The sequence below is a fragment of the Mustela nivalis genome (assembly GCF_964662115.1).
Source record: "Mustela nivalis genome assembly, chromosome: 4".
Lineage (NCBI taxonomy): Eukaryota > Metazoa > Chordata > Mammalia > Carnivora > Mustelidae > Mustela > Mustela nivalis.
Genome location: NC_139023.1, coordinates 148,781,064 through 148,805,892, shown reverse-complemented (window position 1 = coordinate 148,805,892; position 24,829 = coordinate 148,781,064). Strand labels below are relative to the sequence as shown.

The 24,829-nt window shown below is 41.9% G+C and overlaps 1 protein-coding gene across 1 annotated transcript in view; it reads right to left on the bottom strand.

The window, feature by feature from the left end:
- Positions 1-5,839: 5,839 nt before the first annotated feature.
- ELP3 (elongator acetyltransferase complex subunit 3) overlaps positions 5,840-24,829 on the bottom strand; it is a 104,306-nt gene continuing 85,316 nt past the window's right edge. The window contains exon 15 of the mRNA XM_082726843.1: positions 5,840-9,385. Coding sequence (XP_082582969.1) covers positions 9,309-9,385 — 77 coding nt within the window. The 3' untranslated portion in view covers positions 5,840-9,308. The remainder of the gene's footprint in view (positions 9,386-24,829) is intronic.

Below are 24,829 nucleotides of genomic sequence, written 5' to 3'. Positions count from 1 at the left end.
TATTTTTAGCTCTAGATTAAAAAAATTTTCTTTGATGGTTTCTACTTCTTTGCTGAACTTTTTAAAAAAATATTTTATTTATTTGAAAGAGAGTGAGCAAGTGAGAGAGAGTGAGCGAGCGAGAGAGCGCATGAGCAGGAGAAGGGAAGAGGCAGACTCCCCTTCTGAGCAGGGAGCCCAATTTGGCTCTTGGTCCCAGGATTCTGGGATCACAACCTGAGCTGAAATCATTTAACCAATGGAACCACCCAGGTGTCCCCTGTTGAACTTATTTTTAATGCATTGCTCCCAAATTTAGTTGTGTGTTTTGGTAGTCAATAAGCTTATGAGAATTATTCTGAATTCTTTGACAGTTCATAGATTTCTTTTTTCTTAGGGTCAGATATTGGAGATTTACTAGTTTCCTTTGGCTGTGTCATGTTTTCTTGTTTTTAAATAATTTTTGTTTACTTACATTTGTGTCTATACATTTGGGTAAGTGGTCTTTTCCAGACTTTACAGGTTTCCTTTGGCAGAGATAGTTACTTACTAGTTAGCTCAGTTTGGGTTTCTGGGTGTGTGTGCTGGTAACTTTCTTGGGCAGGTGGAGCTTGCTAAACAGAGTTCTATTTTGGGGGGTGAGGCCAATGCCTAACCTCTGAGGTTGGGGGATGTATCACTAGCTTAGAACATTTGGATAAGACTGCTGGCTTGGTTCCCTGCTCAAGCAGTACTGTAGGAGGAGATCTGTGGCTGCCTGTGTTCTGTAGTAAGGCTCACTAGATGGTTCAGATTGGGTGCTATAGTCAGAAGTAAGTAGAACTATGAATTTGCTTCCTTGCTCTGGCAGTGAAGCAGAGATATGCCCCAGAGCCCACATGGCTTACTGTGTAGCAAGACTATGTCCTGAATTTCCTTGCCAGCTGGGGCCACTGGTTTTGTTTCTGCAAATGGGGAAAGCCATAGGGTACTTTGTTGAAGTGTCTCTCTCAGCAGGGCCATTAGTGGGCAATGCAGCTTCCCAGATGCTCTGGTTAGGTTCTTGATAAAGTGGGCTCAAGGCTGCACCTAACAATATGTGGAGATACAAATTAGTTTTCCTGTGCAGGCAGAGTAGGCCAATCAGCTCCAAGACCAACAAGGCTCTTTGTCTGTGGCACTGGCCAACCTATGCCCCACGTGTCCTGGCCAAATAGTGTCACTGGCTTTGCTCTGCAGATGATCAGTTCTGCGTGTTACACTCTCTGCTAGAGTGTTGCTGGGATACACAGCTTCCTGGTGTTTTTGTCAGGCTTTCTGGTCAGGAGGGTCCAGAAGCTATACTCAGCAGTGAGCTGGGCTATGTCTCAGCTTCCCTGCCTGGACAAAGCCGAGGAACCCTCCAAGCCTGGCAAGACTCTTTGTGGTCTCGACTCAAACCAACCGGCTCCCCTAAGTTCTCTGGCCAAATGGTGTCACTGGCTTTGCTCTGCAGATCAGCTCTGCCTTCCATTCTCTCTGCTCATCTTCAGCATGTTGGGCCATGCAGCTTCCCAGTGTTCCTGATCTGACTTTCTGGTCAGGAGGGTCCAGGAGCTATACTCAGCAATGGATTGGGCTATAACTCAGCTTCCCTGTCTGGGTGAAGGCAGACCAGGCTCCAAGCCCAGCAAAACTCTTTGTTTGAGGACCCAAATTAGGTACACCTAGAATGTGCCAAGTTCTCTGGCCAGCCTATGCCATCTTGGCTCTGCAAATGAACAAAGCAGCTGCAGCATTGGTACTACTACTAGGGTGCTGCGATAGGAACTGGGTCACGATCCTATTGCTAGTTGTTGTGAGCTCCTCCCCCTTCTCCATCACAATCTGATTTTCCCCTGTAATCCCCATAGGGCTCCCAGGAAGCCACCCACATTGCTGGGGGAGCTGGATGTCCACCATAGGCTTTCTTTTCTCACTGGAGGTACCATAGGCTCAGGGCAGACCTCTTGGTGCAGTGCTGTTCCAGCCTGGGTGAGGGGCAGTACAATCCACATGGGCCACTCCCTTCACCCTTCTAGTGCTGTCTGTCTTGGTCTCTTGTGGTTTGGGGGGATGCTTCAGCCTCATCCCCATGTTCTAGAATTCTCAGTGGTGTCTTGCCTATGAATAATTGTCAGCTGTTCTCCTTGTGAGGGAGCAAGTCAGAACAACCTATGTCACCATCTTGTTGATGTCACTCTCCCCTGTTTTCTCCTTATAAGGACACTAATACTAATACTATTGGGTCAAGGTTCCACCCTTGGGACCTCACTTTGCCTTTATTACCTCCTTAAAAGTTTTATCTCCAAATATTGTTACATTGGGATTTGAGGCTTCAATACATGAGTTGGTGGGGAGGGATACAAACATACAGTATGTGGCTCTGGGGCTTACTGATCTTGCTATCTGGGTTGTTTTTTTGAGGAACTCCAAATGACAGCCTTTTTGGTCTTTCCTCTGGGGTTTGTTAGAGTCTCCGGAACAGCCTTTCAATTTCTGGCCTGCAGGGAAAAGTTTTAGCTGCCAAAATTCTGAAAATTGACTTGGGGAAGAGGACTGGAACTTTTAGTACTCACTGTTTGGTGTGCGTGGGTTCCCTTAATCATCCTGTTTTCAATAATATTACTCTAGCCTTCAACTTTGTCTAAGGTTCTCTTTCAAAGATCCTCTGTTTGACCCTCTTCAGAAAATAAACCCCCAGGCTATTGCTGAGGTGAGAACAGAGCATCTGCTGAATGGAGGAAGCTGGTATAGGGACCCAAGGACCTACTTGCTGTCAAATGACTCCCACTATCAGTCCTCCTCACTTTGGCCTCTTCCCTTCCTCTCCAGTGTTTGCTGCTGTCCATTCTTGTGGCTTTTGGTTTCTGTGGTGTGAGCTGTATTCGCTGTGAACTTTCTCCATTGCTCAGTTTCAACTGCTAAGTGAGTTACTACTATCTACCTTCCAAAATCTTACCACTTTTGTCTCTTCTACTCTTCCTATGGTATGGATTTTTAAAAATCCCCTTTAGTCTGTGTTTGTGAGCTTTGGTGGGAACCAAACTAGATCTGTGTGCTCAGTTTTCCATTTTAACCCAGAAGCGTCCATTCTTTTCTGTAGCAGTAGCTTTCAGAGTTAGTTTCAGTTCTCTAATTAAATAGATTGATTACTTACTGCCGGTTCTTTCTTTCCATATTGCCCCTTGTCCGACGTTCTTTATTTGGATGTACTTTTTGGCTGCATTTCTTCATCAAGTTGTTAAGGAAGAGTTTACTGGCAGTTGTGCCAAGAGGTAGCTTGGGGTAGGTGGGGTGAAGGCAGACAGTGTCTGCTAGGCAAAAGTAGCTTTTAAAAAAAATCCTTTTCTAACCCAATTGCCAGCCCGAAGCCGCCCCCCTTTCTAAAGATTTATTTATTTTAGAGAGAGAGAGAGAGAGAGAGAGAAAGCATGGGGGTGGAGGAGGGGCAGAGGGAGAGAGAGAATCTCAAGCAGGCTCCCTGCCAATCATGGAGCCTGATGCTGGCCTCGGTCTCATGACCCTGATATCACAACCTGAGCTGAAATCAAGAGTCGGAAGCTCAACCGCCTGAGCCAGCCAGGCACCCCTGAAGCCCTTTGTTTTAGAACTTCTAGAGCTACCACTGCTCCTAGGTTTTAGAGTCCTTAGATCTTTGCTGGTGTGTGAATGCCAAACTGTTGCCTTTATGTTCAGCTCTTCACTTCCTAGTTTTGTGGCCTTGGTTAACTCACTTCACTGTTTGGGACCTTGGTTTCTAGTGTGTAAAATGGAGGCCATCATTCCTCAGAAGGTTGTTGGGAGAGGCAATACCAGGACTGTCTGTTCAACAGGTACTACTTTCCTTTCTCTGCCGCCCCCACCAACCCCTGATTTCCAAGCCTTCCTTTCCTCAGATGGACATAAACCATGCTTTGCCTGTTGCCTTAGCACCCCAAATACGTAGCGGTCTGAGACCCCGGTTCTTGGAAAGCTTGACAACAGGCAGAAACAAGACTTGATCCCAGGCAGCTCAAAGCAGACTGGCTTTTCCTAGAGGTTCAGGTGTGGAGCCCTTCGCCACCTGCCCTGGCTGGGACTGCAGGAACTGTCATCTTCCTCATCTTGTAGCTGCTAGCCTCACAGATAAGATCATCCCTGAGACAAGAGGATAACCTTCACTGCAGCGCTTTAGCTGGCAAAAGCTCTGACTCAAAACAGTAATTTCCATCAGGGGAGAAAAGATAAGGTTTGGTCACTTCTAATCTCCACGAGAGGATGTTCACGCTCCAGTGTCTTTCTGCGAACAGGCTGCTTGACATTTCTCATCATGGGGCTTGCTCACAATCAGCTGTGCTGCTGCTTTCTGAATGAAAAAGGGCGAGTGTGAGACAGGTTTGCTCCTTCCCCCTGCTCCTGTCAGATGGTTGTGAATGTGGGACTGAGGGACTTGGGGGCAGACAGGGAAGAGACCTGCCACGGTTGGATGAATGAATGCTTGTAGAGAAAAGGCGTAAAGAAGCAAATCTCAGTGTTGAATACACTTACGTGTGCTGCTCCCATGCTTCATTCAGGATTCTAGCTCTTGTGACAATGAGAATGTAAGACATGTAAGACAATATAAGATATGAAAGACTGGCTTAAACTGTGGCATCTGTGACAACAGAATAGAAGTTGTAGGTATATTAATTATAGGTAGTTATTAAAAAGGATTCAGCGGATCTATGTGTAGCGACACGGAAAGAGGTTTACTTTTGTCGCATTACAAAGTCATGTGCACAGCGCGAGCATTTTATGTGGGGCTGCTCATGTGTGTGCGGGAGACGGAGGGAGGCTGTTTGTCAGTGTTTACCGTGGTTGTCTCTGACGGTGGGATCTCAGGGGACTTTGGGCTTTTCTGTTTCAATTAGTTACAGTGGACATATATAATTTTTAGAACCACAAGCTATGTTCACTTAAAAAGCCTCTGCTTTGCATTCTTTCTTGATGATCTCATTGACTTCCGTTATGTGCAGTTTTCGCAACTGGCACAATGACAGGATTTTCCTCACAGGTTGGTTGGTAGGAGGATGAAATAACATGAAAGCACAGCCTCGTTGCTCCGTTGAACCTGCTGACTGAAACAACTTTAAACACAGGTGGGCTGAAAGTTTTTTTCCCCTTACAACAGGAAACATGGTGGGTAGAAGAGGGCGAGAGAGGCCGAGTCACTGACTTGTGTTCGAACCCTCAATCCGTTGAGCCGCAGACCTGGGCTGCCATGCTGGGCGGTGTGGGCACTTTTCTTATTCCCTTGCGTGTGACCCAGACACTATGGGATGGCCACCGACTGGAGCTGCGCAGTGTGGTGGCCCGGCCTGGGACTGAAGGCCCAGAGGTGAGGACACCAGGCAGTGTGGTCCTTTGTCACGTGGGGGAGTGTGGCATTCCCCTTTGGGTGAGGACTGCCTCATCAGGCGTGGGAAGGGCCCAAGGCAGGGCCCAGCCCTGTGGGGCTCAGCAGATCCTAGCTCCTTCCCTTGAGGGAGTTTTCCAGATAGACCACGAGGGTATTCTAGGCTTGTGAAGAGATGCAAGAGCAATCATACATGTTCGGACATAAAAGCAGCCAGTTTGTTATTTCTAATGGGCATGAGTTTGACTATCGATGTTAAAATCAGTTTCTTTGAAGAGTCTGTAAACTTAGTTCTTGAAACAGCCTGCCCAGAACGAAACACAAATGCATTGCTGGCATACACAGAAGTGTGGCACTATGCCGCTCCCCAACGCCCTCGGAGGGTCTCCCTGAACGCACAGCCACCAGCACACACGGGGGGACTGGAGGCCATACTGGTACTGGACAACGTCCTGGGAAGCTCTCAGAATTACAGTGATATTTTAATTTTATATTTTTTGGAGATTTTATTTACTTATTTGAGAGAGAGTGTGAGAGAGCATGAGCAGAGTAGAGGGGCAGAGGGAAGGGAGAAGCAGTGTCCTGCTGAGCAGGGAACCAGATGTGGGGCTCCATCCCAGGACCCGGAGATCAGGACCTGAGCGGAAAGCAGAGGCTTAACCCACTGGCTTAACCCCCCAGGCGTCCCTACAGTGCTATTTTAAAATGCTTTTTGCTGCTCCAATCTCAGCTAGTCTCTTGTCCCTCCAGGCATGGATCTGAGAGTTTGCAACCCTAGACTTAGATGAATGAGCTAGAAGGACCAACTAGAGGATGGGACAAAAGGTCTCAGAGCACCAGAGGTATTATTTTCCTGACTGGCTTCTAGCAAAATTTAGAGATTCTAGCAAAAAGCCACATTTTATTGCCAACAGATATGAAACTCCCTTTTTAAAATGGGCCAAAGACTACACTTTGTTAGATGTAATAACGCCTAGTACTGGCAGTGTTTTATGTTGAACAGACCGTATGCCTCACATACATGAGCTTATTTAATCCGCACAACTACCGCAGGAGGGAGTGACTGTCATCTTTGGGAACTTGCTGAGAAGCAGAGGAAGTTTACGTGCCCGAGGTCACACTCCTGTCGAGAAGTCCATTCACTAGAGTAACAACTGTTTATATATGAGAATGTCATGGTTATGCGTTGTTTCTCCAGTATGACCACATCTGATCCTCGCACTTGCCCGAGGAGCTGGGTGTTTATCTCCCATTAGAACAGGGATCGTAGGGGTGCCTGGCTGGCCCAGTTAAGTGACTGACTTTTGATTTCGGCTCAGGTTGTGATCTCGTCATGAGATCGAGCCCCACACTGGGCTCTGTGCTTGGCACAGAGTCTGCTGAAAACTTGTTCTCCCTCTCCCCTGCCCCCAACACTCTCTCTTCTCAAGTAAGTAAATAAATCTTTAAATGCAGCTCAAAAGGTGAAGGGGGCATCCCCAGAGCCTCAGGGTTTTCAGAATCAAGGTCTTGAGCTCTTTCTTAAACTCAGGGGTTTGTAAGTTCTTTATGAACAAATTGTGCTTTCGATTAGATGATAATCTCTAAAACAGGTATACCCACATACCTTTGGAAACAGAAATTTGCAATCTGAAGCTATTTTCCTAGAACAGGTTTTAGTTCTTAAGTTGTACTTTTAAGTTATTCCTTTGGGTCAGTAGAAATCTTTCCATTAAAGGGACCTGATCCATTCTCAACTTTAAGAAACCATATCTTTACCAGGCTCCTTCACTTGGTGATAACCTATTTTTAAAATCTATTTTCTACTCAGATTTCAGTCTGTTTTTGATATGGCTTACTACCCAGGGGAGTTAACAAGGGGAACTAAAAGCAGAGCTATTTGACTAGGCTTGAGGTGGTTACTAAGGTATGTTCAATATGGATCAGAAACACAAGCTTTAAAGCTTCCGTGCTGAGGCTGGCAGGTCCTGCCCAGCTGACCCTTCTCAAGAAGCAGCCCGTGGGACCGAGGGGTACGTTTCTGAGAGGGCCAGGCTGGCCAGGCTGTGGAGGCGCCGAGCACCACACTCGCCAGGAAAAGCCTTGGGCAGTCAGAAGAGCAGCTGAAGCCTCTCCTGGCAGGAGAGGCCGCGAGAGTTCTGCCTGCTCTCCCTCTAACCCTCGTAGCTTTCAAAGTTCTGCAGCTTTTACACAAGCTTAGGAGACTCACTCCAAGGAAGGCTGAGGATGAGCTAGAAAGCAAGCTATTTTCCTGTGCCGGAGATGAAAACCCAGATGGGACACTGGCTGACAGCCACCAGAAATGGGCATGTTCTTAGGGAATTTCGTCTTAAAATCTTGCTCTGAGTTATTACTTTAAAATAAGCCTTTTTACAATTTTATAAGGGACCAGTTTGTACATTACACGTGTGGATCCCTTTAGGGCAGCAGGACACTGAGGACGAGCAACTGGAGGCACAGAAGCTCTTGTGGAAGCTGCGGCCACACTGCAGGCAGAGGCAAGGCTGGGCCAGCGTGCTCTCCATTCCCTTGCCCCCCGTTACGTGTACTAACAGCTAGTGCAGTGTACGCACCGTGAGTTTAACAATTCCAATTTTGGAGGAAAAACAAGCAAAAGTGAGAAGTAGCTAGATTACACAGTGCGCCCCTGAGAACACCCAGGTTAAGCGCTGTGTGGCCGCCAAATGAAACAGTACGTGGCACCCAGAGGAAGTCAGCGGCGTCACGAATTCACAGCAAATGTCACTATGTGTGTAACAGGGAAAGGAGAAACACCTTGTATGATTCCTCTCTGTAGGCTGAAGATTTTATTTTTCGAACCTTTCAGGGGAATTAATTCCATTTACTAAACCTTTGTAAAATGCCACAGAAGCCGGGGGCAGAGGGGTAAGCCATGCTCTGAAGAACTGGCCATCTCCAGGCAGAGTCTCCCTCAGAGATCACCTGGAAGTTACAAAGAGGCAGTTCTAGAATATGAACCTTTGAAAAAACCAGTCTTTTCCCTATTTTTAGATTTGGGCTTGTTTCCCACATTTTTGCTTTCAAGGGCATGTAACTCTTACCTTTCTTCTGTTAAAGCAAACCGAAACCCATCTTAAAGAATTATGGTGCAGGAAATGGCTTCTGTGGAAGCGCATCTGGACTCAGGGCCACTCCTGCCCAGGCAGGGCGGCTCAGACTCTCCCTGCTCAGGACAGACAACAGGGGAAGCCACTTCTGGGGAGAAGTGGTGCCCTCGCTGCTTTGTAGGGGTCAAGAGAGTACAGACAAGACAAATTGTGAAACAAAGGTTGTCTATAACGGCCCATTGCAGATGGCAGACTCCCAAGTGAGGAAGGCTGGTTTCAGGCTGGAAACACCAACTGACAACTTCAGTTCCTCTCTCCCCATCACACTGTTCTTTCAAATATCAGCACAGGAATCAGAGTGATTTCCATTAAAACAAAAGCTCATTTTCTTGTGCCGGAATTTATATCAGATAAAAGGACAGAGATCAACGTCAAACAGTTTTCCCACGTTCCAATCCTTTTGTCCCTACAGGACATAAATAACCTACTCCTAAGTTTATTCCTTGAATGACAATAGCTAGCTTTATTTCACGAATGCTGGTGTCCAAATGAGTTACTTTGCTTTCGTCACTGTGCATGAGTCAAGGCAGGTCAACTGGAGGCTTCATGCAGACTTTAGGAACTGGATATGTGACTTGAGAAGATGCAGAGGAGGGCGAACGGGAGCTCTAAGCACCGAAGCTCGGTGGGCTTGGTCAGCAGACACCCAGCCTGGCCCTGCGAGCAGATTCCAGTCTCCACAGCTGTAGGATGAGGGAGAAGCTCCTTGCCAGGGAGACAGGCTGGGTCCATTTGTTTAGCTCAGCCTCTCTGCTGAGTATTCAAAATATCTTGAATTTTTATTTTCTGCCGGGAGGAGACTGCATCAAGGTGAGCTGGTGTGGCCATTACTTTAGTGTCTTTACCATGTACGGACCTTGTAATCTGTAGCCAATCTTTCTGTAATAATTCCTGGTGCCGACCCCTGTGAAGCAGCAGAAAACTGAAGTTAAGAAAAGTCTACAAAGTCTAACTTTCGTAAAACCCTCAAAAGCCAGCAAACTCCCCCCTCACAGCTGCCCTCTTCCACTCATTCACAGACCAAATTCCAGTCCAGACTGAATCTTACCTTAACAAGTTCGGAACATTTTTATTATTTTGAATTCAAGCTGTATTAAAACACAGAAACTGTATTTCAGAGCCTCGCGTGTTGCAATCCTGCGGACACCTCCCTGTGAGAGGAGGTGGATCTGTGTGAGAAATGTCCACACTCTCAATGGAGCCAAACAGCAGTAGCGTTTCCAGGAAGCTGTGAGAAGAGGCGTGGGAAACGGGGTCTGCACGGAGCGCCCGGAGGAAAAGGGCCCGGAAGGAAGAGCTGCGCTTTAGTGTCTGCGCCAGCCTCTGCAGCGCGAGTGACAATTTCAGCAAAATATTGGTCACATTAAATCAATGCTACTCAATTTGCACTTTACTAAAGTTTTGTTTGTCTTAACTGGCATATTTACTTTCATGTATGAGCAGTGTAAGTACGAGGAGTTCATACCAGTTTTAAGTTTGCATGCATTTAAACAACGTAGCTGATTTAAGTCAGTACTAAAGATCCAGGAACTTAGTTTCTTTAGAGAAACACTATCCTAAGTGGTGTTCCTAAAGTAAAAACAGTCTTACACATAAGACGCTGAGCTCCTAAGAGGATAGAGCACAGTAACTCAGGCAGTATCTCCAGGGGTGGTTAAGAGGATGGACTTTGGATCAGTCTGCTATGAGTCTGAGACCTAGACCTGTTATTGTATAGGTCTGTGACCTGCGCCACTTACTTAACTTCCCTATTATTTGATCGTCTGTAATAACATACTTAAGTTTTAAGGGTGTCAAGTATTAAACGAGACTGTCTATGAAATGTGATTAGTTCAGAGTCTGAAAAAGGCCGATTCCTCAGAAACACTGGCTGCTGTTGTTACTCTTTTAAAAGTTTTTTATGAACTGGTAACTGCTTATATTTCTAGCTTCATCTCTTGCTACAACTCTCTCCCTAACATTATGCGCTTCAGCCTTGGTGAATCTAAAATTTTTCCAGGCTCTCTGCATGTCTGGCTCTTTCTCTTGCTTCCAGGTCTCTTTGCTTGTGCTGTTCCCCCTACCAAATTAGTTGAACCTGAGGAGGGGGGTAATGGAAACTTCCATTTATAGGTCACACAGGTAACAAGCTGGACTTGCAATGGGCATCTGAAGTAAAGACATTCTTGCAGGCTTGAGCCCTTAGCCCATGGGATCTGATGCTAACTCCAGGGAGACAGTGTTGGAATGGAGTTAAATTACAGCTGGTATTGCAGAATTGCTTGATGTGTGGAAAACTGCTGCCTCTGGTGTCGGTAATGTAAGTATTCACAGAGCACTGTGTGCAATGTGAGTGAAAACAACAACATGTGTCTTTATGGTGCTTTGCTGCCCACGGCTCTCCCCACCCCCCGGTTGACTATGTGCTGCTTGCCTCCCTGTGTGATGGAAGTTCTATTTACCTTGTTGATCAAGTGTATTTCTAGTGCAGAGGCCTGTGCCTGGAATCAAATAATTGTTAGCTCTTTCAAGTCTAGCTTAGTTCTTTAGTCCAAACATTTGCTATTTAGGAATAGGCCTTCCCACCATGTTTTGTTTCCCATCCCCTTCAAAATTTTTCAAGTGTTTAGAAAATGGAACTAAAGCTGGCATGACAAAGGTCACAAAACTGACCCGTGAGAACAGGTCACTGGAGACTTTCCCCTTGAAATCAAGGATTACTAATACTCCATCTCGCATAATTGTACCGTGTCTCTGTTCTAATCATTACTTCTGTTCAACACTGTGACTTAGGATAGAGCAAGGGGAAAACAAAAACACCGCACAGGTCAGGTGGCAGCTCAGACCCCCAGAGGTACACAACCTCTTCTAAAGTTCTGTATCTGTAAGCATATCCTATAACCTAGCAATTCTGCTCCTGAGTGAAAAGAGAAATGAATGCTTACATCCAACAAAAGATATAATTTATAATATCCAAACAGGAAATATCCCAAATATCTATCAACAGAATGGATAAACTGTATTTTCACATAACAGAATACTAAACAGCAATGAAAAAGGAACTTTCTCTGTAAGAACATGGATGAACCTCACAGACCTAATGTATATGAAAGAAACCAGATATAAAAGGTTAACATAAGTTCACCTGTTAACACAATGTTCAGACAGAGGCAAAACTAATTTTATCGTCCTAGAGGTCAGAGTACTGTTTTCATATGGAAGACAGTATGGACTGAATGAGGGAAGAAAGTCTTTCTGGAGTGCTGAAAATGTTCTAAATCTAGTAGCTACATCGGGACATGTAGCTAAATGTAAAAATTAAGTGGTGTGCTTCCAGTCAGAATGGCTAAAATTAACAAGTCAGGAAATGACAGATGCTAGTGAGGATACAGAAAAAGGGGAACCCTCCTACACTGCTGGTGGGAATGCAAGCTGGTGCAGCCACTCTAGAAAACAGTATGGAGGTTCCTCAAAAAGCTGAAAACAGAGCTACCTTACAACCCAGAAATTGCACTACTGGGTATTTACCCTAAAAGATACAAATGTAGTGATCCAAAGGGGCATGTGCACCCGAATGTTTATAGCAGCAATGTCAACAATAGCCAAACTATGGAAAGAACCTAGATGTCCATCAACAGATGAATGGATAAAGAAGATGTGGTATATATATATACAATGGAATACTATGCAGCCATCAAAAGAAAGGAAATCTTGCCATTTGTGACGACATGGATGGAACTAGAGGGTATTATGCTTAGCGAAATAAGTCAATCGAAGAAAGACAACTATCATATGATCTCCCTGATATGAGAAAATGGAGATGCAATGTGGGGGATTTGGAGGGTAGGAAAAGAAAAAATGAAACAAGATGGACTTGGGAGGGAGACAAACCATAAGAGACTCTTAATTTCACAAAACAAACTGAGAGTGGCCAGGGGGAGGGAGGTAGGAAGAGAGTGGTGGGGTTATGGACATTGGGGAGGGTATGTGCTATGGTGAGTGCTGTGAAGTGTGTAAACCTGGCGATTCTTAGACCTGTACCCCTGGGGCTAATAATACATTATATGTTTATAAAAAAAAAATAAAAAAAATTAAAATTAAAAAAATTAAGTGGTGTGCTTAACACGTATACGTATCTCAATTAAAAAAATAAAGCTTCAGAGGGACACTCCATTTAATAGATGTTTCAATGTACTTTTTTTTTTTAAGGATTTTTACTTATTTATTTGACAGATCACAAGTAGTCAGAGAGGCAGGCAGAGAGAGAGAGGAGGAAACAGACTCCCCGCTGAGCAGAGAGCCCGATGTGGGCCTGGTCCTACGACCCTGAGGCCATGACCTGAGCCGAAGGCAGAGGCTTTAACCCACTGAGCCACCCAGGCGCCCCTGTTTCAATGTATTTTGAGAGATCAATTTGTCTAGAGAATTCAATAAAATAAGGTAGAAGGAATAGGATGAGTGGCCCACTTCACACTGAACCGCCCACTTGGACAAACCACCAGGAGACTCTTGCACATACGTCCACTATCCACAAAGAAGCAAGAAATCATAGCCCCTCTTTCTATGCTAGCTTCATCCCTTCCTTACCGCCCTGTTGTTTTGGTAATCATGCTGTGCTTTATTTTACTTGCATGTCTAGCTCCCCTCCCAGAATGTAAGCTCTTTAAAGTCCATGACTTCCATCATTAGGGCTTAATAAGCGCCTGGCATATCATGAACATGCAATGAATGCTTACAGATATACTGTATTGTATTCACAGTTATTATGTGGTATACATACAGAGAACTGTGCTCCTGGGGGATGTCTTTAAAAAAAGAAAAAGAAAAAATTGCCACTATGTTGTTAGGTGCCCAGTCAGTGGAAATGACTCAATGTAAAAGGCATTAAGGGCAGGACTTCTTCATCAAGTTACAAATTTTCCACCTTGTTATGTTAAAGATTAAGAGTCTGCTTTTCAATTTATACTATTATATCTAATAAAACTGCCCCCAATTTTTAAAGAAATATTTGTTTTTTTATATATTCTAATTTCACAAAGCAGATGCCATTTTCCATGGACTTAATCCACTATGAAGAATTTCAGATATATAAAAGTAAAAATGATAGTATATTGAACCTCCACATACCCATTACCCAGCTCCTTCAACAATTATCAGTTCATCCGCCAGATTGTTAATGCTTCCAGCTTTCTACTCAGAGGAAGTCACATAATACATCTGTTTCCTTCCAGTTCTGCTCAGCTTAGTCACTGGAGACATAGTTTAATTGCCTTCTTTCAAATAAAGATGATGATATTTTCTTCACCATCAATTTCCAGACTGAAGATGTCCTGTTGATCAGTGGACTTTACTTCCTGAGACATGCTACAACCCGTATCTATCCACCACAACCAGCAGCAGAGGTGACACAGAAGCCGCTCCCAGACAGGACTAGCCAGGCCTCGGATAACTGCAAAAGTTCCTCACCTTGAGGGTGTCCAGATTTCCTAAGCACGTTGCTGAGAAGAACAGGTCTACAGGGGCACAATGAAGCCTTCCTCAGTCGTGACTCCCAGTGAGCATACAGACTCCCTGAGCTCTCCCTTTCTGCCTGTATACAGGGCACACACCCTAGAAATCATTACCAGCTTGAGAAGACACATTTAGGCTTTGTGCTTTTTTGAAGGAAAGGTATACTTTCAAGCTCCTTTCTTTGTTTTCAGTAACATGCAGTAGCACTGAGATAGAAAATCTACTTCTGGAGGCTCTGAGAACTTTTAAGAATTTGGGGGAGAGAAGTCTGACCTCCACTGGGTATTAACCAACTAAGCAAAAATACTCCCCATTTGTATTTCTATGTGCCCCCCCCCCTCTTTCTACAATCTGCAGAACAGACTGCCAAAAGCATTAGTGCTCTTAGCCAGCTTGAAGGAGAACACACCATCACCCAGACTGGGTGTAGGTCACACCTGCTCCCATCCCCACTCTGTGCTGAGCAGGGCTCTAAACAGTCCTGTCACAGTAACTTTCCTCTTGTTATTCGGCCAACAACAAGCAATTACGTGTCACAACTGACGTCAGCCAGCCTCCCAGACTGACGTCGGCAGGCTGTGTCACAGGCCTCAGTGTTAAAGCTGCTCCTGCCCTTGAGGAGAGATGCAGTGGGCTGTGCATGTAACTGAGTTCTTGGGTCTGCAAAGCCTTGGGCTGGGGAACGAGCAGGACTTGCACAGACACACAACAGCCCTCAGGGTGCCCTATGGCCAGTTGTCAGCAGAGCAGTCAGGATGGGGAGTAGTGGGGGTGGGCCAAATGCCTGCTTCCTTTCATCCTCCAAGTTCTGTAACCCACAACCAGAAGTTACGTAGATCTTGGGGGCCTCTTTCCTACTCTCAGAGGCTGGATAAATGTTCTATCTTCACCACTTTGCAGGCTCTGATGATGATGAGATATGGTGAAAGAAGAGTATCTTGAAATGTGTTGGAGTGATACTCTGTGATTCGGTTTCAGTGACCAGCCTCTATAGTTACCCTCCTGGCTTTCACCTGTGCCCCAGGACCTATAGCTCTTTTGGAGGAGAACATAAACCTGGTTACTTGTGTGCAGGAACTTTACACAGAACGCAGTCCCAGGACAGCACTCTGATGGGGTGACAGGAAGAGAGAGCTGGTCAGCACTATGTGGAAGTGCTCCTTACCCAACTGTGATCTCCAGCTAATTGCTCCAAGGCTGGCTGCCATGAGCTGCCTACCTCCTAGGACCCTATCACTTAGGGGAAACAAGGGGATAGAGTATTTCTCTGATCCTTTTTCTGTACCCAATACCTTCAAGCCTCAAACCCCTCACAGTGGGTGAAAATGCCTCCACTTTTCTGACCCCCTCTCCTTTCTTTCTTTGAAAAATGCATACCATTTAGCTTAAGTTTTGCATATTCTTAATACTGAGGAAAGAAAGGAAATCACGAAGTGTGTACCTACATGCCACTGCCTCAGCCACTGACTAAGGAGTAGCTTAATTACGGGTTGTTTAATGATCTTTAGTACAAGTGGGGGAATAAAAATCACAAAATCTTAAGATTAATAAAAGAGGAAAATGGAACAAATCTGTTAAATTCCACTCTGATTCTATTTTAGAAAACAAAGGCGGGGGGAAGAAGTAAGCAAAAGGAGTAAACTAGTCAGTGTGGTCCGTGAATTGGGTACAAAGTAGCTCTTTGCTTCTTCGTATTACTGCAGCCCTTTCCTTCTAAAAGGATAAATCCTCCACCAAAGCAGAGGCTGAGAAAACTGAAAACACATATTCCCTTTAAGAGAGAAAGTAAGTCAGGAGCAGGAGATGAGCCTACACCCCACCTAACTCCATTTCAAAACAAAGGAAGCCCAACAACATTACAGTATAAAGCGGGAGGAGGAATTTAGCATTTAGAAATGCCAGGCATTGCATCTAGATATCTGACCTACCAACTCAAACACCTAACAAAGGGGCACCTGGATGGCTCAGGTGGTTAAGCATCACCTGGATGGCTCAGGTGGTTAAGCGTCTGACTCTTGGCTTCAGCTCAGGTCATGAAGTCAGGATCCTGGGATCAAGCCTCATGTCAGGCTCCCTGCTCAGCACAGAATCCACTTGAGATTTCTCCCACTCCTTTTACCCCTCCCCGGCTCCCCAGCATGCTCTCGCTCTAAAGTAAATAAAATCTTAAACAACAGACTCCCCCCGCCCCCTGCCAACATACACACACACACACACAAAACCTAACAAGACTGGAATTACTATCTTATGAGGAATGTGAGTTCCAGAAAGGGCGCTAACAAAAGGTCACAGAGTTAGGAAACGGAACCATAATTCAGACCCAGGTCCCTTGTCTCCACAGCTCACAGTATTTCTGCTAAGCTATAGCTGGGGTGGCACTAGGTATTGTAGATAAGTGCCCCAGCCACCTCCCCCACTCTGGCTTTAAACGTCAAGTCTGCTTTAGTAGCTGCACAGAATGGACAACTAACTGGCTTGTCTTCATCAACTTACCTCTCATACCTGTGTCTAGTTTGTCAGTATCATTTTTGATAAATCACTAGATGAAATAAACACAGTGACCTTATTTTCACCTCACTAATAGGGCTCAGTAAGAAAAGTTACATAAAACGGTCTGATAACATAGGCAATAACAAACTTTGTAAGCAGATAAGGCTTACAAGTGTGAGACCTACTGTTACTTTTCAGTAACTACTTGATAAATTGTCACCCTTTCTAAAATGAAGAAAAATACCATATGGAGTTTGGAGGGAAAATGTGGGGGGGCGGGGAGCAACAAAGATGGAAAAATGATGGAACCGAGATCCCAGAGGAAGGGCAGTCAAGTCAGGAGGAGTATGAAACTTATAGAAAACAAGGTGACTTCAGGCTGGACTGTGGCACACTAAATGATTAAGATCAACTTGCCAGCTGAGAACAATCTAAAAATTTAGACAAATTCAAAAAACAAAACACCAAAGGTCTAATAGTTATTATCAGGCAGAGAATAAAGAGAAAAGGTGAGCTTTAAGTAGGGAGTAGACTTCTACCTTGGTGGTGGTTGCCAATCCAGGAAGGGCAGCTGAGATCTACAGAGACCAGATGGAGAAAAGTGGGACTGGGTAGGAGTCATGTGGCCACCAGAAGCAGAGAACTAGCTTAATACTGCTCATCTCACTCCTCTCCATGAAAGGCACTCTGCACTGTGGGAGTAACTGAAAGCCAGAGTTGCTTCTAAGATTGAAGAAGATGAAGGAAAAGAAAAGAGTCTGAATCCAGAGCCTGGTAAAGGCACAGACTCCAGGGTAACAATTCCCTTTCGGGATTGTCTCTGAAAGGTTCAACTTTGAAGCGGAGAGAGGGACTGCTGGGGGGAGGGGGGGGGAGGTCATTCACATGACCTGGATAAACCTCAAGCCTTGTTCTTGGACAACTAGTGCTCTTAGATGCCCTGGCTAAAGGAAACAGAGATCCTACTTGGATGAAGCTAACATCATCTAGGTTTTGAAGTATTCTTGAAAGCAAATTCTCTCATAAAATGTTCTGCAAATAAGAAGTGATGAGATATACTTTTAAACAAGACAACAGGGTAACAAAAGGCTGAAGGTATTCCAGATCTGAGGTCCTCTGATGCAAATTGTAGAAGAACTATGCTTCCTACAGTTCACTGAGATAGAGACTGAATTTAAGACTATTTAAAAGCAACAAAAAACTAAAACATGATAGAACAGTTGAAAAAGATACTAGAATCAGAGAACTGAAAAATGAGGACTAAGGCATCAGTGAGTGAGTTTAGCAGTAGGTTATACCGAATTAGAAGAAACTATCAACGATGACACATGGAGAAACAAAGCAATGGGGGTAGGGAAAGAGGGTATGGGACACAATGGATATAATGAGTAGGTCTAACGTATGTTTACCAGCAGTTCCAGGAAGTGGGGAGAAAATAGGATAGAGACAATATGGGATAGAGGCTGAAAATTACTCATTTAAAAAAGAAAAAAATCAACTCCACCATGAAAGAAACCCAAGCATAGAAAACCCATACCCAGGAATACCATAGTAAAACTACAGAAAACACACTCTAAACCAGATAATATTAAAAAACAAAATCATAAAAGCAGCCAGAGAGATATCCTGAAGACAGACCTGAGAGTTCTTAACTGTATCATTAAAAGCCAAAGACAGTGGAAAAAGTCTCAAGGTGCTGAAAGCCAAAAAATACAAACCCAGAATTCTTAGTGAAAACTGCATTCAAGAACAGAATCAGCTAATGACACGTCATATAATCAAATTTAGTTCACTAAATTCTTTAGGCATAAAGAAAATAGTATTTGCAAATTACCTGATTACCCATCAACAATAAAACAGATAAAATGTGATATATTCATATCATAGGATCCTATATATCAATGAAAATAAAGAGCAAAGAAAGTAATAAATGTAACAGTAAGTCCAAATGAATATTAAATGTATATAACAATAATATTAGTAATAATGTCTTGTGGATTTTTTAAAAAGTATCACACATGGAGAAAGTTCAAAAAATATCTAAATGACCAATAAACATATGAAAAGGCAGTCAACTACATCAGTCATCAGGAAATATAGATTAAAACTACAGAAAATACCACCACATACATACTGAACAACTAAAACTCTTACATATTCCTCGTGGGAGTAAAAATTGGTAGCAGTATAGGAAACCACTTTGTAGATTCTTATAAACACCTGTAACTCTCTGTAATCCAACAAGCCACTCTTAGTGCACTGCCCACAAACATGTCTGCACATGGGCCCCACGATACATATATACGAATATTCATGAGCTCAAACTGGAAGCTATACAAATATCCAGCAAGAATCAAAAAAAATGTGAGATATTTGCATAATGGAATCCTATATATCAATGAAAATGAGTGAAAATGAACACAGCCACACACAACGTGACTTTATCTCATTATATTGCACACAAGCAGCCAGAACAACAAATTTACTAAAATGATTTCATTTATCTAAAACTAACAACAAAACTACACTACAGTTTAGGGATTCATAGTTAGGTAATGGGAGTATAAAAAGAATACATGGAAGAAAATACCAAAAAAGCCAGGCTGCTGCTAGAAGGAAGAACGCAAGGAGGTGGAAGGAGAGGATGATGGGAGGGGTCAAGAGAGGGTACTTATTATATGGATGCTGCGTATGTTCTTGACCTAAGTAAGGTCGACATAGGCACTGGTTAAACAATTTCTTGTTTAGCAGTTAATGAACTTTCCTATTTGTTACAGTTTACTGTCAACTTTTAAAAATGACAGATTAGTTAAGATTTGGTAATTTTAACTATTGTTTATTAAATAAGGAAATATATGCCTCATGTATGTGGAATATCAGAAAAACTTGGGTTTAGTGATTCCAACTGGACAAAGGAAGCACATGAAATTACTAATGTGATTTAATACAGGAAAAAATATTTAATATCATGTAATTATTGAGTATGTACTAGGAGCTAGAAATTAAGAGTTTTATCTGCTAGAATTCTTCAAGGAAAGAAAATTTCTGACCTAATAATTTAGAAGCTTTCATGTCTGAAGTAGGAAAATGAATTTGAAATCTGGAGCATTCCAGTTCTTTGACACTACCTCAGCTAAGACACAAGGCTGTCCCCTTCATTGCTAGTCATGTGTTGGACTGAATTAAAATTCAGCCTACATCACATTCCTAGAGCCAAACATGAAAAGAGAAAATATGCTAAATCTATCTTTTGAAACTTAAATCTGATTTTTCCAACTAGGCGCAAAAGACTGAGACGATGATTCATGATCATTTTAAAAAAATCAGTGGAATAAAAATAAAGAAACTGTTTTAATTAGTTTTGGGTTCAATTAATCAACTATTTATTGAGTGCTTGATATGTGCCTAGCAGCATTAATACAAGGCAAATGTATTCATTAGTTTCATTCATTTGCTATTGAAATGAGACTTTATTACATCTCATTGATCTCTTAGTTGGATGGCAATATTTCACTCTTCAACAATGCACACATATGAGAGTTGGGGAAAGGCTTTTATTCCGAACGTTTGAAAATGAACCAATAAACTCAATGACCTGAAATCTTTGAAAGAGGTTTTCTTCCCTTATTCTAAAAAAAAAAAAAAAAAAAAAAAATCTTATAAAGTTACCCACAGATAATCTTAGTTCTTGAAAGCAGTTGATTATTCCAAGTCAAAAATACAGCACATTAGTACCTTATTCTCCATGATCTTGGAAGATACAGAGACTACCTGAGTAGAGCTCTAAGACCCAACCTGCTACCAAGCGGCCTGAAAGTTCCTCTAGCCATTCTGAAATGGCTATACTAAGATAAGAACAAAGACAAATTGAACAAAAAATAAAAGTAGGTAACTTATAAAGCAGACACAGAGAATCTAAATAAAAGCTAAAAGCTACTATGTTAACTTAGGGTAGGCTGATGGTGGTTGGTTATCCTATAGCTCTTAGGTTTTTTTTTTTCCTTCATAGGGTGTATGATATAGGAGAACCCACAATCTTCTAATTCAGAAATGAAGTGGCTCTGTTCATATCAGTGCAGAATATGTGTATGTCACAGATCATTCTCACTACTTTGTTCATGTCCCAAATCATTAGTGTCTCTACAGTAGTTAAAGACTGTGCCATCGGTAACCTGGTATAGGAAGTGGGATCCCTTCTATTTATAGTCTTTTAAAAAACAGACTTTAAAAGAGCAAATGGTGGAGTAGGAAACTGCAGAGATCAGTCGCTCCACTGAATCTACTACTAAACTGGAAAAAAACAGAACCAACTATGTTGGGACAATGGAACTTTATAGCATCCAGGGGGGTGCCTGAGGAAGGGGCTGCTCAACTATGACAAGAAAGCAGCAGATGCAAAGCACCTACTATTCCTGATTTCTATGTAGCTGGCTGCAGCCATGGTGGGCAATAAACCCTTTTCTCTAAGAATGTGAGGCTGTATGTTTTGTTTGGTTTGGAGGCTCTTGGGGGGACTAGTGTTTTTGTTCTGTTCCCTCCTTGCTGTGGCTTCCCTGGGGTATTTATTGTAAGATGTGAAGAGACATACACTACCCTCTCCCGCTTTTAAAGATCCAGACATTTAAGAAAATCCCTGTTGGGTCACAAGCTGACTGCAGAGAGAACAAAAACTTCAGGGGCCACATGCAATGAAGAATCAACTTTACAAAAACAGTTTGGAAAAGTCACTACACAAATGGACGACTGTAGCCCATGTGCTTTGGTGAGTGCTGTGAAGTGTGTAAACCTGGTGATAAAAATATATGTTTATAAAAAATAAAAAGTTAAAAAAAAAAAAAAAAAAAAAAAAAAAAAAAAAAGCAACCCTACAGAGGAGGACAGTCTGACCTGTATAATATTCAAATGTGCAGATCTTAACAATAGAAAATCCAGGAAAAAAAAGAATTTGACAAAAGCTATGCTTAAGCCTAGACACTGGCATTACCAGGCAAAATCAACTGTATTAAATATGCTCAGAAGCTGAAGGAAACAATGGACAAAGAACCAAAGGAGCACAAACAACAAAAGCAAAAATAAGGGGGACTGCAATTAAGAAGCTTCTCTATAGCAAAAGAAATAATTAAAACAATGAAAAAACCTACAGAATGGGAAAAAATATATGCAATTCATATATGAATAAGGGGTTAATATCCATAATACTTAACCATACAACTGAGTAACAAAAAACAATGATTACAAATGGGCAGAGAGACTAAACTGACATTTCTCCAAAGAAAATATCCACGCAGCCAACAGGTACATGAAAAGGTGTTCAACATCACTATTCATCGGGGAAATGGAAATCAAAACCACAATGATATGACCTCGCACATGTTAGTATGGCCACCAGCAAGAAGACAAAAGAACAAGTGTTGGCAAGACTGTGGAGAAAAGGGAGCCCTTGTGCATGCTGGTGGGAATATAAATTGGTGCTGCTCCTCTGGAAAACAGTATGGAGTCATCAGAAAATTAAAAACAGAATTACCAGGAAAAAAAAAAGGAATTATCACATGATCCAGTAATTCTTCTTCTGGGTATAAACATCCAAAAGTCATGAAAACAAGACACTGAAGAGATATATTTACTCCATGTTCACTGCAGCATTATTCACACTAGCCAAAATATGAAAACAACTTTTGTGTCTGTCAATGGGTGAATGGATCAAGAAACTGTGGTGTAGGGTATACAGTACATGCAACAGAGTATTATTCAGCCATGGGAAAGAAAAAAATCTTGCCATTTGCAACATGGATGGACCTTAAGGCCATTATGCTAGGTGATAAAATCAGACAAAGACAAATGGTGTATGATATCACTTATATACAGAACCTTAAAAAATAGTTGAATGTTAGTTGCCAGGGGCTGGGAGGGTGGAGGAATAGGAGCTATACTGTACCAGGGTACAAACTTGCAACTTGTAGATAAATAATTCTTGAAGATCTAATGCACAGCATAGTGATTATAGACAGCAATATTATAAACATCAAGCTTGCTAAAAGATTAGATCTTAATCCTACCACAAAAAAGAAATGATAATAATGTGGTATGTTAGAGGTGTTATTAATGCCATAATGTGAATCATATTACAATATATAAATTTATCAAATCAACATATTGTATGCTTTAAATTTATACAATGTTATATATACTTCAAAACAAGAACTAAAAGAAATCAAACACTCTATGTACAAAGGAGGAATGTCAATAAAGAGAAATTATAAAAAGAAACTGAACAGAAATATTAGAGCTGAAAAGTACAGTAGCAAAAATATTTAAAATTTAATAGAGGAGTTCAATTGCAGATCTGAGCAGACAGAAAACAGAATCAGTGAACTTAAAGATAATGTGATTGAATTTATCCAGTCTAAGGAGCAGAAAGAAAAAAGAACAAGGAACCTAAGAGACCTGTTGAAACACCATGAAGCATACTAACATACACATAATGGAAGTCTCAGAGGGAGATGAGACAGATAAAGGGTAGAAAAAAAAATTTAAGAAAAAAATGGCCAAAATTTCCCAAATTTGATGAAAGATATGAAACTACACTCCTAAGAAGCTCAAAAGTTTCAAGTAGGATAAACTCAAAAAGATCTATCAAGGCACATTACAGACAAATCATCAAAAGCCAAAGAATCTTGAAAGCAGGGAGGAGTGACTCATCAAATACAAGGGATCCTCAATAGTATCAACAGCTAATCTCAGAAACCATGGAGGTCAGAAGGCATGGGCTGACACATTTAAAGTAAAGAAAGCAAAAAATAAACCTGTCAACTAAGAATTTTATATACAGCAAAATTATCTCTCATGGATAAAGAATAAATTAAGATATCTCCAAATAAACCAAAGCTAGGAAAGGTTGTACCACTAGACTTACCCTGCAAGAATCCTTCAGATCAAAACAGAAGGACATTAGACAGTAAGTCAAAGCCATGTGAAGGAAGGAAGGAGGGAAGAAGAACAAAGAATGAATGAACACTGCTAAACATTAACTACATAGGTAAATACAAAAGCCAATATTATTGTACTGGTTTGTAACTCCTCTTTTCCCCTATATAATTTAAAATACAAATTCATAAAACAATAATTATAAATTTGTTAAGAGACTTATAGGTATAAAGATTATATATATATATATATATATATATATATATATATATATATATATAATTTATGACAGGAACAAGGCAAAACAGAAACCGATATGTATGGAGCAAAATGTTTGCATACTATGAAAACTAAATTCATATTATTCAAACTAGGTTGCTCTAAGTTTAAGATGTTAATTGTAATCCCTCAGGTAATCACTAAGAAAATAACTAGTAACCAAAAGAGAGCTGAGGTGGATATACTACCAAAGAAAAGATTTTTTTTTTTTCATTTTTTTAGAAAGCTAGTTTTTTTTTTTTTTAAAGATTTTATTCATTCATTTACAGAGAGAAAGATATTATAAGCAGGTGGAGCAGCAGGCAGAAGGAGAAGGAAAAGCAGGCTTCCCACTGAGCAGGGAGTCCAATCGGGGGCTCGATCCCAGGGCCCTGGGATCATGACCTGAGCCAAAGGCAGATGCTTAACCGACTGAGCCACCCTGGTGCCCCAAAGAAAAGATATATTAAGCCAAAAAAATGTACAGGAGGTGAAGAAAAATGTTATGTATTGATAAAAAGTTCAATTCATCAAGGTTTAACAATTATAAACATATTTATACCTAACAACAGAGCCCCAAAATACATGAAGCAAAAATGGACAGAACTGAAGGGAGAAATAAATAGGTCTACATTCAGAACTGGACATCTCAATGCACATTTTTAATAATTTCTTGAAAAATAAGACAGAAGATCAGTAAGGAAATAGAAGACTTGAAAAACCCTTTAAACCAATTAGACCTACCAGACACATATAGAACACATCACTCAACAACAGCAGAATATACATTTTCCACAGTGGACATGAAGGGTCCTACAACTTGGATCATATTATCAGGTCATAAAACAAATCTTAATAAATTTATTAAGACTGAAATCTTACAAAGTATGGAAAAAAGTATAAAGAAAAAACCTGAAATCACTAAAATTAGAAATGAAAGAGATATTACTGGCTTTATAGAAATAAAAAGAATTATAAGAATACTATGACAACAACTTGGATGTGTGCATACACCAGTATACTGGATAATCCAGTTAAAATGGACAAATCCCAGAAACACAAACTACAAACACTGACTCAAGAAGAAAGAAAAGGTCTACATAGTCCTCTAACAAGTCAGGGAATCAAAATCCTCCAAACAAAGGAAAACCTAGGACTAGATGGCTTTACTGGTGATTTCTACTAA